This window comes from Passer montanus, unplaced genomic scaffold (assembly GCF_014805655.1).
Source record: "Passer montanus isolate IOZ18808 unplaced genomic scaffold, ASM1480565v1 scaffold13, whole genome shotgun sequence".
NCBI classification, from domain to species: domain Eukaryota; kingdom Metazoa; phylum Chordata; class Aves; order Passeriformes; family Passeridae; genus Passer; species Passer montanus.
Genome location: NW_024359832.1, coordinates 12,259,636 through 12,272,391, shown reverse-complemented (window position 1 = coordinate 12,272,391; position 12,756 = coordinate 12,259,636). Strand labels below are relative to the sequence as shown.

The following is a 12,756-nucleotide window of genomic DNA, read 5'->3' as shown; positions in this document are numbered from 1 at the left end:
CTCACCTAGTGTGAGGTTTGGTCTGAATTCTGGGGGAGTGCTGTTGCCTTGCAGTGAAGCACAGAACTGCCTCAGATGTTACAAGGCCCTGCTACTTGCAGTTGGCAATACAGACTACTGTATTTGAAGGGAAAGCACATGTTCAACTCGAAAGTGCCATTGCTTGAGTCAGAATAGCTTCTCTTAGGGAGTGCCTGACCTGTCTTTGTGCTGGGAGCCCCATATTTCATGAGTGACAATGTGGAGTTTCTTTTAAATTATACACGAACCAAAATTTCAGGTGAGTTTCTTTTTTCTTTGTCATTTCACCGTGTTCTTTTCAAAAGCATGCTGAAAATGTAGGTAGACAGAAAATGTTTTTAATACCTGTGGCCTGTAAAATTTTTCCATAACACATCTACAGTGGCTATTTTCTGGTGAGAGGGAGTTCTGTACTGCGGCTTGTTTTGTGTAAACCTGCATACCAATTATAAACCACTTCACTGCATCTCACTGAAAAAGTCCATTAGAAACAAAAGCAATTTCTTCTGAGTACAGTCCAAAGTATTTGTAGTTAATGTTGCTTAGCCTGAACTTTGATGAATAATTTATTTTTATTCTCTTGGGCTTGTTTCCCCTGTAGATGTGTGCATGGTACCTGCTTGCCGATCAATGCATTTTCATACAGTTGTAAATGCCTGCAGGGACATGGGGGAGTCCTCTGTGATGAAGAGGAAATGCTGCTTAACCCCTGCCAATCCATCAGGTGTAAACATGGCAAATGTAGGCTTTCAGGACTTGGGAAACCATATTGCGAATGCGGCAGCGGATACACGGGGGACAGTTGTGATAAAGGTAAAAAAAAATTCATTCATGTTGTTGTGGTCTTAGAAAATAGGCTTTTTTAGTAAAACATGAACAGCCAAGCACATGAACAGCCAAAAACATGACCAATTTTTTTTTTTCCACAACACACACATTTGTTGCTTTTTTTCTACCATAAGACTTTATCTTGAGAGAAAAACCAAGCCTTTTCCATGAATTTGTTTGCATTTTGAGGATTTTTTCATCAAACGTTTTGCTGTGAAAACATTTCTTTTTTTTTGCCTTTATTCAGAAACACATTTTTACTATATTTAACTATTACCTTTTACCTGCTGTATCTTTCTGTATTTATTGTTTCTCTACCTTCTGCAACTGAGAAGCCAAATCCAATGATTCTGCTCCTAGTTTTATCACAAACTCTACTTTTGACCTCTCAGCTTCAACTGATTTATCACAGCGAATTATGCAGGTGAGATGGATGAAAACAGGATGACTTTTCCCCCTACCTTTTTCTTTCTCCTTTGTCTATCAAAGCTCTCCCTCTCCCTCTTTTACCCTTACCCCAGATGGCATTTATTTTGTATTGTACATAGATGTGAATAGAAGAATATGGTTGTAGAACTTTTAACAGATGTCTCATTTTTAGCTGCCTTTATACCTCAGTAATTTATGAAGTTGGCGGAATGTAACTTATATTAAATAAGAGTTTGAATAATATTAAACTCCAGGTCTAATAAATTAAATTGCATGCTCTCTGAAACATTTCCCTATGGTAAACAGAACCAGCTGCAAGCAGTATAGCAACAGAAGATGTGTATTTTTATAAAAGAGGAAAAGATTTAAGCTTCCAATTTTCTTGTCATTGTAATAGCTTCGTATTTATGGTTTACACATACATAATATAAGCTTTACCAAAAATAGGAGGTATAGGGAATGAAACCCAGCATTAATCACATGAGGTTTGGAATACACTGGTTTCCAATACACAGTCTCAGTCAAACTTTAAAATACCAATCCCAACTGCAAATAGCAACACAGCACCTTCCTGTGTTACACATTCTTTGACCCGCCTCTCAAAATTCTACCTCTTATTTTAAACGTTGTTTCCCACAGAAATCTCTTGTCGAGGGGAACGAGTCCGAGATTACTACCAAAAGCAGCAAGGGTATGCTGCGTGCCAGACGACCAAGAAGGTATCGAGACTAGAATGTAAAGGCGGGTGCTCCGCCGGGCAGTGCTGCGGGCCCCTGCGGAGCAAGCGGCGGAAATACTCCTTCGAGTGCACCGACGGGTCCTCCTTTGTGGACGAGGTTGAAAAAGTGGTGAAGTGTGGCTGTACAAATTGTCCCTCCTAAGTGTCCCTGTCACACTTGTCTTTTGAAAATGTTGTATACTTATTGACCGTGTCGGACTAATTAATGCTTCATAGTGGAAATATTTGAAATATATTGTAAAATACAGAACAGACTTATTTTTATTATGAGAATAAAGACTTTTTCTTCATTGAAAAAAAGATTCAAGTGCTTGAACTGAGACTTCTCATACCCAAGAGGAGCTTTGAAGAAAAAAAAAAAGACCTGGTAACATTGCAGCAGAAATGGGAAACTTTAACTGCTTTTAACATGGATTCTTCTTTATAACATGCTGAAGATACACTGACACTATACACATGTGACTTTCAACTTAACAGCTCAGAGATGAAATACTGACCAGAACATGAGGCTTGTTTTTTCACTTTCGTATCAATCTATTTTATTGTCTTGACAGACCATACCAATCACTTATCTATGGATGAGGAAGCTTTATGAGCAAAAAGAATCAGATTATACAGAAATAACAATTGTTTGAAACACATTTTGTCTTTTGGAATTATTAAGCATCTTGAGAAGATGGGGTCTCATTTAATGAATGGGAAAAAGGAGATACAAGAATATACTATAATCCTGAAATCTCCTGATAATGTGTACTTTTATGTCAGCATGTTAGCAAAAGAAGCATAAAAAAGTGTTTATCTTCCCTTTTACAGTATTAATTTTTGTAATATAAATGTTCTGGGGATGATAAAATAGATTATTGATGGATAAATTAGTAATAATATGGATTTCTGTTTCTATGAGTTCTAAACAACTCTATACAGTATTGGGTTTCATTGAGAAATATTTATTGTATCAAAGTACATTGTACTTAACCCTTTTAGGCCATCCCTTTTACTGTTTTTCAATGCTTTAATATATATTAATTTATATTTGTCCCAGTATTTTTGTAATTTTTTTAAAGGTCTTAAAAATCAGGATTTTTTTGCAATAGAACTAACGTAGCATGTCGTCTTGGGGTAAATGTTTTCAGTCTGTTTTTTCCTTTCCATTCCCTTTTCCTTTTCCTTAGAATCTGACCACTTGGTGTCACTGAATAGAAAGTGGTGACAATTTGCAGTTTCACATATAGCAGATATTCAGGACACCTTCCAAGAACCTGTAATATATTACAGAAAGTGTCTTTACACTAGATGACAATTGTAGAGAAGTTAATTTTCCCTATATACAATACTTACAGAAAATAAGATGGCGTGTAGAAAATTCCATTAGAAGATAGATCTTTATAAATTAATATTCCTATGGAGTTCTTTACCTTTTTTATAAAAAAGAAAAAAAGGCTGTGCTATCAAAAACTGTGATTTTCCCCAAATAATAAAACTACTTTACTGCCCCTAATGTTCCCCATGTTAACATGTTGCTGCTAAATTATAATGTAGAACTGGTAATCAATAGTGGGTTGTGTTCTTCTTTCAGTAAAACCCAGGGTACCCTGTAAAAATGCAGATGTTTTTTCAATTTTATTTTATTATTTTTTTTACAAAAAAGTTAGATGTACATGTGTAATGCAGTGTGCTTTGTCATATTTGGACTGATATCAGTAATGCTACTGATGTTTGTAAATTAAACAGATATTTACTTCATTAACAGCTTTTATTTGTATTCTTCTGAGAAGTTTAAATTGTCTAGCAGTCTTTAATTAAACATCTGTTGCAAAGACTATTTGGTAAAAAAACAAAATAAAACCCAACCCTAAATCTAGTGTATTCCTTGCTGAAAAGATGAAGAAGGAATTGACTTGGGATAATTACACCTAGAGGCAGTGACATCTGAAAATGTCTGTGCATTATGAACTCAGATGAACTTATACCAAAACTAAGAAAACTACTTATAAATATAGTACACTGCAGAAAAGGACAATTTGAGTCTATCCTAATACCTTGGTGGTTATAAAAATGGCAATTTGACAGTTGTTCTAGCAAGTAATATGATTCTTTAAAGGAATTCAGTTTCACTAATTTTTGGCTAAGTATTTTAAATGTGAGCAATTGAATGGGATGCTACTTAACCAGGTTTATTTTTTCTAATATATTTTTTACAAATAATTCTGTGTTTATTTTACTTAGTCTGCTTTAGTATTTGTCTAAATATCCAGTGAAACAGCCTTTTGTGTGAGGGCTTCTTTGTAGTTTCTGTGACTGCTAAAAAATCTGCTGTAAATAGGAGTAGCTTTGAGGAGAAAGAAGACGTTTTTGCCTAACAGGCCTTAAACAGTATTCTTGGGTATGGAAAGATCTCTTGGAGCTCAAAGTCCCTGCATCTGGAGCTGAATTGCTTTCTGTCTTTGTATAGACAGAGAAAGATGAACTTTGCAATGGTATTCAAGCAATACTGGCAGCTACTGGTGATCTTGAGGTCAAGAGATCTTGATCTGCAAGCAGGAATGGAATGGAATGGAATGGAATGGAATGGAATGGAATGGAATAGAATAGAATAGAATAGAATAGAATAGAATAGAATAGAATAGAATAGAATAGAATGAAGAGAGAGAGAGAGAAGAAAGAAAGAAAGAAAGAAAGAAAGAAAGAAAGAAAGAAAGAAAGAAAGAAAGAAAGAAAGAAAAGAAAGAAAGACCCCAACACCCCAAAACCAAACCCGTCTTTGTCACCTGCTCCTCTGAAGAAAAACAAGGCACCTACATCAAGTGGTGATTCAGCTTTCCTTAGCCCCCTTTCTCAGAACCTCATGCATCCTGAAGCATCACAAAGTGCTACTGTGCATGACAAGAGATAACTCCTTCAACGAGATGGGTCAGCCTAACACCTTTCTAATACCTAAATCAAGGATCTTGTAGTACTGCTATAATAGGCTGCCTTGTCCCTGTGTTCCCCAAAAGGGAAATGGGGATCTGAAGGAACTGTCACTTTAGGTATCACTACCACAGTGGGAATTTAGTTCACTGCAGAACACTCCAGACACAGGTGTTCATTCAAAAACATAAGTCATGCAGCTTTTAACACAGAGCGTAGGGATTAGGTTTTTCTTCTTGTGTCTGCTACCTCCTCTAGGAATCACTCTCATACAGTCTGCTTTTAAAGTATTGAATAAAATCCATAAAATGCATTGGATCTGAAAGAGATGACTCAGTATCGTGGCCAAGTTCTCACTTCAGTTTAGCATAGCATACAATTAGAATTCATCTTTCATTAGAAACTAAGAAAAATAAAACTTGACAATTCCATCAATTTCTGCCAGTATTCTTAAAAGCTGTAAAAAAGAGAAAACACATGAATGCTGCTTAATTTGTACAGCTCTTACTCTCATCTAACAGATGACAAAATTGTCAAAGAGCATGAAAAAAGACCATTTTTGAATAAAGCTAACTAAAGACATTGCTCTGTTGTTAACACTGAAAGTCAATTCAGAGCAGCAGTTATCACACATGGAATGAGATTCTGCAATCTGTGTTAACTTTTCTGGGGCAAATGGATATTTGAGGAATAAAAACACTGTTCTAAGCAAACCAATGGTAGGCTATGAACAACCTTTGAGTTCATTTTATAAGATCTATTGTAGTAAAAGTTTTGTCTTCAGGATACTTTTTATTGCCATAGGTGGACACCAAGAGCCTTAGCATTACAAGAATCATTGTAATATGATGTGTAATATGTGTAGGTGCCACAATATAATACTCATATGATGTTATGAAAGGATTTGTTTGGAAAGAGGAGCATGCAGAGGTTTTGGAAATGATAAAAAGTCTGGAAGATCTAATAATACATAAAGTACTTGCAGGGATGAGAGCAAGGCATTAGAGTAAGTGGATTGTCACCATGTTAATTTTGATGAGAGGATGACTAAGATGTGGTGACTAAGATGATGACTAAAAGATGAGAGAGAGAGTGGTATATTATGGAAAGGAGCTCCCTGTTAAGAAGAAAATGCTCAGAAAATTTGGAAAACTGTCAAGTCTTGGGGGCTGTTTGTATTGAAGCTCTGTTTTGGGAGCTTTATCTGTCGCTGCTTGAAACTTAAGCCCTTTACAGTTCTGACAAACATACACTTGATATTTCTGTCTTGAGTTAACCCTATTATTTGACCAAAGTTTATCTTTTCAAAGCAATTCAAAATCCCATCTTTTGGTTCCTTTCTTCTCCTTTGGAAGCAAGTGTTATTCCTGCAGTAGCTCATTAGGCATGCAAGTGTCTGTGCTTCAGCTCTCCCACCTTACAGTGGAAAGCCTGGCACATAATTTCAGTTCCCATGAAGTGCAGTTCACCAGCTGAGCCATTCAGGATTCTTGGTTTGTACCTCCAATCTATTTAAGATTCCTGGAGTAGAAATCAGAAAATCATTGGTAGTTGTGACTATGTAGGATCTGTCAGGAGTACAGTAAAACTGAAGTGTTTGCCTGCATGCCTGGAGAGCCTGCTCTTTCACTGTGTTCCCAATGTATTGTGTTCCTGGGAGAGTGGGAAGTCATGCTCATCCTTTGTAAAATATTTTAGAATAGAGGGATTTGGTGTCCTTCTGTAAATAAATTGTCTAGGCTGGAAATCATAGGCCTCTTTGGCCCTCAGCCAGCTTAAACTGTATATGTATACCTTAACATCAACCATCATCTTGGACACCAGCAGATCCTGATGTTAAAAAAAGTGAATAAATCTTGCTCTCAGTTTAATAAAACACAGATGGGAAAAGCAAACTAAACAGAGAGTTAACAGCTCCATTCACTAGTCTCCTGGGCTCCATGTGATTAAATGAGAGTTGGAGGGTATGTTCCTGCTGCTGCTGTTCTGGCCAGTGTCCGTAGGGGTGATGGCCAGCAAAGAAGAAGTATTCTGTCAGAGCTGCATGTCATTTGTCAAGCTGAGAAAGAACAGTCATCTCACTGAACAGCAAGACTTCTGGCTATCCCCAGCAAATGCACTCCAGCTCTACAGCATGACACCCGTGCGACAGGAATTTTGCTTAGCCATGGGAACAGGCTTTAAAACTGCCTCCCAGATCCATAACATTATTTCAGAATGCTGACCTTAGTAGTGTTTCCTGGTCTTTATAACTCCTTCCTTTTATTTCATTCAAGATTAGAGGGAAACTCCTCCAGTTCTATACATTGAGCCTCAGCACTCTCAATCACTGCCTTATACTACATACAGGAAATTGAGACTTGTTTTTTTTTGTTCCTGTTTTAGGTATGCATTAACATTTGTAGAGGGATCATAAGACCTGCCTTAAAGGAGGTTATACATCCAGATACAGAGCTAAAACATTCTAATGGCCTTTATAATTCAGAAAATGTTAAACTAGCTACTCTGAAACTGTCTGACAGCCATAGAGTGATATAAACTTACTTATTTGGTGGATTTTTAGACTTAAACCAGGGAAATTGTTATCTGGTTTTGACTGCTACTACTTATACTTTTTTTAAAATTCCTTTTAGGATACTTTCCATATCACAAGAGAAAAGTAAAGATAGGATTAATGTGCCTGGGTTGCTTATTCTGACATTAAAGTTCCTTAAAATTATCCAGTAGCCTTTCTTCAGGATATTTTTCTTCTTTCTCATAGTTTTTAACATTCTAGGCTTCAATCTGTTGTTTCTATGAAACTTTGTCGACTTTGTTTAATTTCCAGAACAGATTTAATGCTTCCAGAGACAGAAAAAGGATACCGTCTTTTTCCTGCAGCTGTGCCTAAAATCTCTCACAGAACATCTTTAGAAGTATGTTTTCTTTCAAAGTCCTCTGAGATTAGGTTAACTTGAGCTGGTTTTACTGCAAATTTGGTTGGGTTTTTTTTTATTCTTTTGCTTCTGATTAGCTGTATTTATTTAATCACATTTATGTGTTTCTGCTATGGTAACAGCAATAAGAGGAGTACCTTCTGACTTGTGCTTTAGAAGTTGCTTGCTGTTTGGAAATAGCCAGTTTAAAGAGTCTGAGGCTTGCCTGTTCTTTCTTCTCTTTCCTTTTTTTTTTTTGTTTGTTTGTTTGTTTTTGTTTTGTTTTGTTTTTCAATGGATCGTGTTCCCTAATGGTTCACCCATTCTTGTGTAATTTTCTGCTTATTTCGTATAGGAAAGGTAAGAGCATGAAACATTGTCAACAAGTAAATAAAACAGACCACTCAAGACACATGTATCTACACAGAATATCCATAAGCAAGATCATGTGGCACAGCACATACTCCTCTGCAGAAAAAGATTCATTATTGCTTGAACGTAAAAAAAAAAAAGGCAAACAACCATAATGAAAAACTTTGAAAAGCAGCTTAAATGTGAGAAGCGAAAGGTTTAAATCCCAAGTGATCAAAATAGTGCTCATCACTCATTATCACAAACCACAGACCAGCCATTGGCATTCATGCTTTCCCTCCTGCTCCAGGCACTCCAAACACTGCTTGCTTCTCCTTTCCCATCCACCTGACTCCAGGCCTGACTGTGCCTGCCATTCCCACAGCCTTCCCAGATGACACATCTTCCTTCCCATTTGCAGAAAGCCACAGCAAATCACCTTTCTGCATGTGCCTTCCCTAAGATAACTTGAGTTGTCTAATCAGGGTAAAACGCCATGCTGGTGATGCAAAGAACACTCTCCAAGTAGTTACCATTTGAGCATTTAAAAATCAAGTATTATTTATTAAACTGTTATGGCAAAATGCTAGTACCAATCAGTGGCAACTGTGGCTGTCAAACTATTTAAGTAATAGAACTCCCAATCTGTGTGTGGCATGTAGGATGATGCCTGTTTTCATTCAGAAAAGAAACTGTAACCAGGTTAATTGAAAGGAAGGGTAAAGAGACCTAGAACTCACTGAAAATCTGCTCAGCAACCACATGCAAACACTACAAACAGAAAATATGCCCCAGTTTGTCTGGTTTGTTTGGGTTTTTTACTAGGAGAAGAATAAGCATTCAAATAGGTAGGGCTAATAAGGAATATTATCAAACTTTAGACAGTGAATTCACAAGGAAATTAAGTGCTGCTATTGATTGTGGGTAACAAATACAAACATGTATTTTCAAACTTCTGTAGAAAGGACACTTAAAACTCCAGAAAATAGTGACCAGCTACACAAGTCATCCTACTTCATGCGGACATGAAAGAACCGTTTGGGAATGAGTTCTTTTAGCGAAGTGATCACCGTTTATTTGAATTTCATATGGTAATTAACAGGCTTGTGAAATTCAGGAAAACAACCGTATTAGATGAGACAGAAGAAAATATTAAAGATTTAAGACATCTAGGGCCAGATTCACTGTTGATTCAAACTGCTTCATGCTGTTTCAGTGAAACAAAGCAGCTGTAAACCCAATTTAGCTGGCCTGGAGCCACTGCAACTCCTATCTGCTAAAAGAAAAGGAGTTTTCAGTGCACCAAACCTGGGTACGGAACTGTGCTCTGTCCTGCAGCCTGTTGGCTAAAGGAGCAATCACTTGTGTTACTCTGGGAAAACATTTGTGCCCCTCCTGCTCAGCTCTGCCCTGCTGCCCCATTGAACTGATGCTGAGAATCTGTGGGAAAGGAGGCTGCTCTTCAGTGCTGCAATCCAAGCTCCAGGGGAACAAAGAGAATTGGCAATTCCTCTTCAGCAACAGCATACAAAAATTAAAGACAGGAGGTCTGTAAACAAAAAAAAAAATAAAATTGAGTACTATTGTAGTAAAACTGCTTCCAGTGAAGTCATTTCTTGAAGTAATTTCTTTAGTACTCTCTCTTAAAGACTCACTTAATTGTGGCTCCATAAGAAAGCATTATGGAAAACAGATTCTTCTTGTAAAATCTTTAGTGTGTGTGTATATGTATACATGGATATATAAGGGTAGAAAGTGTGTACTATTTTTTGTTTGTTTTTCAGGATAGGAACTTATTCAGGCTTTTTAGTTCCCCTGAGAAGCAGGTATGATTAAGAATTCAAGGTAGCTGGCAGCAAGGAGGTTTGACCTAATCTATCTTGACTGCACTCTATGCATTTAAATGCAGCATGTCTGTGTGGAACACACTAGTTCACTGGGGTACAGCATATCTAATTTGGTCACATGCATGCGCTGAAATAGCTGTGTGCGCATGGAGATCACTTCTTTTTTTTCAGTTTTTCAGCCAAATTAGAGGATCAAAGCCATGTAAAACCTTTTGTAATGAAACTTGAAGCCACATGTAATGAAACCAGATAGTTTTTCCTTTCTGATGTAAAGTCTTTCCTGTTTTCAGACATTACTATAAACCTACATCTTGGTCCAGTCTGTAACTTGGTCCAGCTTGGATTAGCTTTGCAAACAGTTTGATGAATCTAGGATGATTTATAGCTGGAGGTAGAAACAAAACAAACAACGTAAAGTTTGGCCTGCTTTACTCTCAAAATTAAGTGTAACCGCCTACTGACTCCTTCTGGATTTTTGTGTCTGTTCAAATCCCAGAAGGAGAGCACCCCACTGTATCCTGGATCCAGCACGAAAAAGATACTGCGGTGGTAAATGCAAAAGCAAGCTTCACAAATATCCTTCCCTTTTCTGGAAAATTTCCATTTAGATTTAAATGAGGGATTTATACAGAAGGAGATTGAGGAAAATATTTCCTCCTTATTGCCAAGAGCTGAATGCACCCATCTTTGTTCAGAAGACAAGAAGTACGTCTATCAAAGAGCACTTTATCCATGCTATCCACAAACTTGCTCATTCACTTTTAATTCTGCTTAAAAGGAAGAAGACAAATATCAGCAGGGATCTGTTTAGCTAAAGGAAGTGTGACATTCAGAAAAATCAATAGGGATTTGCAAAAGAGCGTGACTGAAACTTAGCAGTGAAAAGAACGTGAGTTATAGATGCTCTAAAAGTTCCCATTTCCTACCTGCTTCTAAGTCTAATGAGTCTAAATTTAAGATCTGTCTTCAGGGAGTAAGGTGATATTTGTGAAGAATATCCTACACCTTTATTTCATAACATGGATTCTTTCAAAAATGCTTTTTCACTGGGCCATATTTTTGTTCAGAAATCATGCTGGCTCTTGGTATTTCTACCTGTTACCACTGCGCCTGCATCAGGTGACACTCTTATCTGGGCCAGGCCATCTTTGCTTTCAACATCAGCAAGCAGAAGGGGAACAAACCAGTCCCACAAGAAACAGCAGTGCAAAATATGCCTTAAGCAAAATCTGAATGAGCAGATGCTTTGCTCCTCTGGACCGGTGTGGGTAATACTGTCCCACTTAAGGGAGAAGCTCAAATGAAGAGCTGATTGAAGTTGTTTGTGTGTTCCAGTATTTGGCCAGAAGGAATGGAATATTTATCTTGACACACCTTCATTCCCATATAACTAGAAAATAAAAGTATAAACAGTCATAAATCTTTAAAAACTTAATACTGAAGGTATCTCTGATTCTTGATTCAAAAAAGCATTTTATGAATACAAATAAGATCACAGAAGTGTGGTCCTACACAAATCTAAACACACAATTCCTTCTGCTATCAAAATTTTACTCCTGAGCTAAGAGGATTTCAATCTGTATCATATTACAGTACATTCAACATTTAAAATATCTTTTTTTATTTAAAGGTATCCTAAGCAAGAGATCAGTGCTTATGTTACAACAGGTCATGTTTCCTATTATTATCAATAGTGATCACTTTCAAAGGACAGACAGGCAGTTGAGGCTCAGTAACATTGCCATGAAATCTATCCACACCTTGTGTAAGGTCAATCATGCACAAACCCATTTAACCAATCTTTAAAATACACATGAATCCTTTAATTCATTCTAGATCAAAATGCTGGTTTTCATCCACTTGAGGCATGAAAATGTATATAATGGATTCAGAAAAAATCCACATAATTATCCTGGCTGGATGTGAAATTTCCTTCAATCTTTGATCTATAATGTAGTAATGTGTCAGCTCGACCAGAGTAGTTTTATGTGCAGGAAATAAGACAAGCTGAGTAGCTTCATGGTTAATTGATTAAAAGGTTCTAAAGAAGGTGCAAGATCAAAGAGCAACTTAATGGTTTTATGTTACTCTAGAGAACTGTTGGTCCACTTGTCTGACAAGACTGACCTTGGGCAATGAAGTAACAGGCAATTAAAAAAAATTGCACAACTAAAACACAGATCATATTTATCTAGTTCAGCATCCTTATTTCTGTTAGCAAGTATTAGGGAGCACACCCCAGTGCTCTTAAGACAGCTTCATTTTGTTAGCCTTTTATGCTATGTGGTCTAAATAGTGAGTATGCAACAACAAACTGACACAAAATAAAACAAACCAAAAATGAGAAAAAACCCTCAGAAAGTCAGAACCATGGAATGCCCAGCTTCATTTTGTTAGCCTTTTATGCTATGTGGTCTAAATAGTGAGTCTAAATAATGCCATTGATTAAAAATCTGTGAAGACAAACAAATATCAAACTATAGCTCAAGGACAAATCCATGTAGAGTCCTTGGTTTGTGGAATCACTGAGGTTCCTCAGTGTCATCTCTGGCACTGGAAACTGATGACACCTCATAGCTTTCAAGATTGGCTCCTCTTGAGAAGTACATTAGGGAATGGGAGCTGCTCTGAAGTAATATAATTGCTTAAAATAAAGATTAAAAAACAAATAAATCATGCATTGACTCTTACAGAAGAATTTAAGAGGGCCATTTTC

At 36.9% G+C, this 12,756-nt stretch overlaps 1 protein-coding gene across 14 annotated transcripts in view; it reads left to right on the top strand.

Annotated features, from left to right (window-relative positions):
- SLIT2 (slit guidance ligand 2) overlaps nt 1-3,980 on the top strand; it is a 254,614-nt gene extending 250,634 nt beyond the window's left edge. For 5 of the 14 annotated variants that reach the window (XM_039699031.1, XM_039699032.1, XM_039699029.1 and 2 more), the window contains 2 exons: nt 623-834; nt 1,918-3,977. In XM_039699031.1, the coding sequence (XP_039554965.1) occupies nt 623-834; nt 1,918-2,159 (454 nt within the window). In that variant the 3' untranslated portion in view covers nt 2,160-3,977. Of the gene's footprint in view, nt 1-622; nt 835-1,184; nt 1,274-1,917 lie in introns of all 14 variants that reach the window. The other 9 variants (XM_039699028.1, XM_039699025.1, XM_039699026.1 and 6 more) reach the window with 5 other exon arrangements.
- Nucleotides 3,981-12,756: the final 8,776 nt, after the last annotated feature.